Genomic DNA, 1783 nt, shown 5'->3' with positions numbered 1-1783 from the left:
GTGGTGTGTGTGTGTGTGTGTGTGTGTGTGTGTGTGCGTGGTGTGTGTGTGTGTGTGTGTGTGTGCGCGTGCAGCCCGTGTTGCCTCACACAGCGGTGTGTTTTGCGTGCGGCGAGGCGGGGAAGGAAGACACAGTGGACTCTGAGGAGGAGAAGTTCAGCCTCTGCCTGATGGAGTGCACCATCTGCAACGAGATCATCCACCCCAGCTGCCTCAAGGTGAGTCGGACCAGAACCAGCAGCAGCTGCTGCTCATGTTTGAGAAATCCTTTCATCTCTATAGCAACCATTGACCTGTAAAACGCCTGGATGGCCCTAGCCCCGCCTCCAGGGCCCCTCCCTCTCTGCTCCTTCAGACTAGCCAGCAGCAATTAGCAAACAGCGGCTGAGTTCATTGCAGGAGCTGCTGCTCAGAGCAGCTGGTAGAAACGTTAAAGGGTTAATAGAGGAGCCATGTTGGGATGACTTACTGGAGGCGGAGCTTCAGGAAGAGCAGGAGCTTCTTAAAGAGACAGAGGCCCAATTTCAAGTAGTATTTATTGAATTAATATTTATGAAGCATTTTAATGACAGGTGGAGGAAAACACAGAACACCGGCCCTTTAATGTCTGGACCAGGTTCTGACCTCACCTGTCCGGTCCAGAACGCCTCCAGAACCGAACATTTCTCTCTCTCTGTCTGATTTAGTCCATGAGACTCTGAGCTGCTCGTTGGCTTCGGTTTGATGGAGGTGAACCTGGACCGGTTCTGGAGAGCAGAACCTGCTGATGCCGTCTGTGTTTCCGTCTCTCTGCAGATGGGAAAGGCGGACGGGATCATCAACGACGAGATCCCAAACTGCTGGGAGTGTCCCAAGTGCCACAAGGAGGGGAAGACCAGCAAGGTGAGTCGGCCCGGCCCGGCCCGGCCCGGTCCGGTCCGGTCCGGTCGCCATGTTAGTAGWGAGTTCTGATCAGGTCTGTCTCTCGGGTCCAGGACCAGGCGGACGGGTCGGGGAAGCGGCGGCTGGACAACGGGGAGGCGGGGCGCTGGAAGCTGACGGATGACCCGCCCCCCAAGAAGAAAGCTCCGCCCCCATTGGAGGAGGCGGCCCGGCCGGAGGGCGGGCACAAGAGGAAGAAGGAGAAGGAGCAGCCAATGGACAGCGGGCCCAAGAAGAAGGTGAGCCCGGTCCATTCTGTGTGGTTCTGGTACTGGTCTGGATCCGCTCTGATCCGCCGTTTCCTGTTGCCCTTCAGATTAAAGGCGCGCATGAGAAACGTCTCAAAAAGGTAGGAAGCCTTCATTTCTGTGACCCCCAGTGAGGCCACGCCCACGTTTCCTGTCTGCAGTTACATCAGAACCAAAGTTCTCAGAATCACCAAAATGCATCAGGAGGAAACATGAATAATCTGACGGATTGTAATTCTGAGCTGAAGGTTTGGTTCTGATTTAACAGACAGGAAGCAGCGTGTCGGCCGCCATGTTGGATTCATGTTGATGTGAATTTAAACTCAGAAGTTTCCATCTGTTCTGGTCAGAAACCCAAACAGGAAGTGGGCGAGTCGAACGGACCCGGTTCTTCCTCTGTGGCGGCGGCAGGAGGCCAGCAGAGCTCGTCCTCCTCCCAGCCAGCAGGGGGCAGCGCGGCGGCGGCCGGAGCGACGTCCAGCGCTGAGCAGCGTTCGCATCACCGCGAGAAGCTGGAGCGTTTCCGCAGGATGTGCCTGCTGGAGCGCCGGCCCTCCTCCTCCTCCTCCTCGTCTTCCAGCTCCGAGTCCGACTCGGAGTCCGACTCGGACGAC

At 57.0% G+C, this 1783-nt stretch overlaps 1 protein-coding gene across 1 annotated transcript in view; it reads left to right on the top strand.

The window, feature by feature from the left end:
• Positions 1 to 1783, top strand: part of fbxl19 (F-box and leucine rich repeat protein 19) — a 10290-nt gene that overhangs the window by 4383 nt on the left and 4124 nt on the right. The window contains exons 3-7 of the mRNA XM_008417217.2: positions 75 to 218; positions 796 to 882; positions 975 to 1160; positions 1238 to 1270; positions 1520 to 1781. Coding sequence (XP_008415439.1) covers positions 75 to 218; positions 796 to 882; positions 975 to 1160; positions 1238 to 1270; positions 1520 to 1781 — 712 coding nt within the window. The remainder of the gene's footprint in view (positions 1 to 74; positions 219 to 795; positions 883 to 974; positions 1161 to 1237; positions 1271 to 1519; positions 1782 to 1783) is intronic.

Source organism: Poecilia reticulata, linkage group LG8, assembly GCF_000633615.1.
Source record: "Poecilia reticulata strain Guanapo linkage group LG8, Guppy_female_1.0+MT, whole genome shotgun sequence".
In the NCBI taxonomy this organism is placed as follows: Eukaryota; Metazoa; Chordata; class Actinopteri; order Cyprinodontiformes; family Poeciliidae; genus Poecilia; species Poecilia reticulata.
This window is presented reverse-complemented; position numbering and strand designations above follow the sequence as displayed.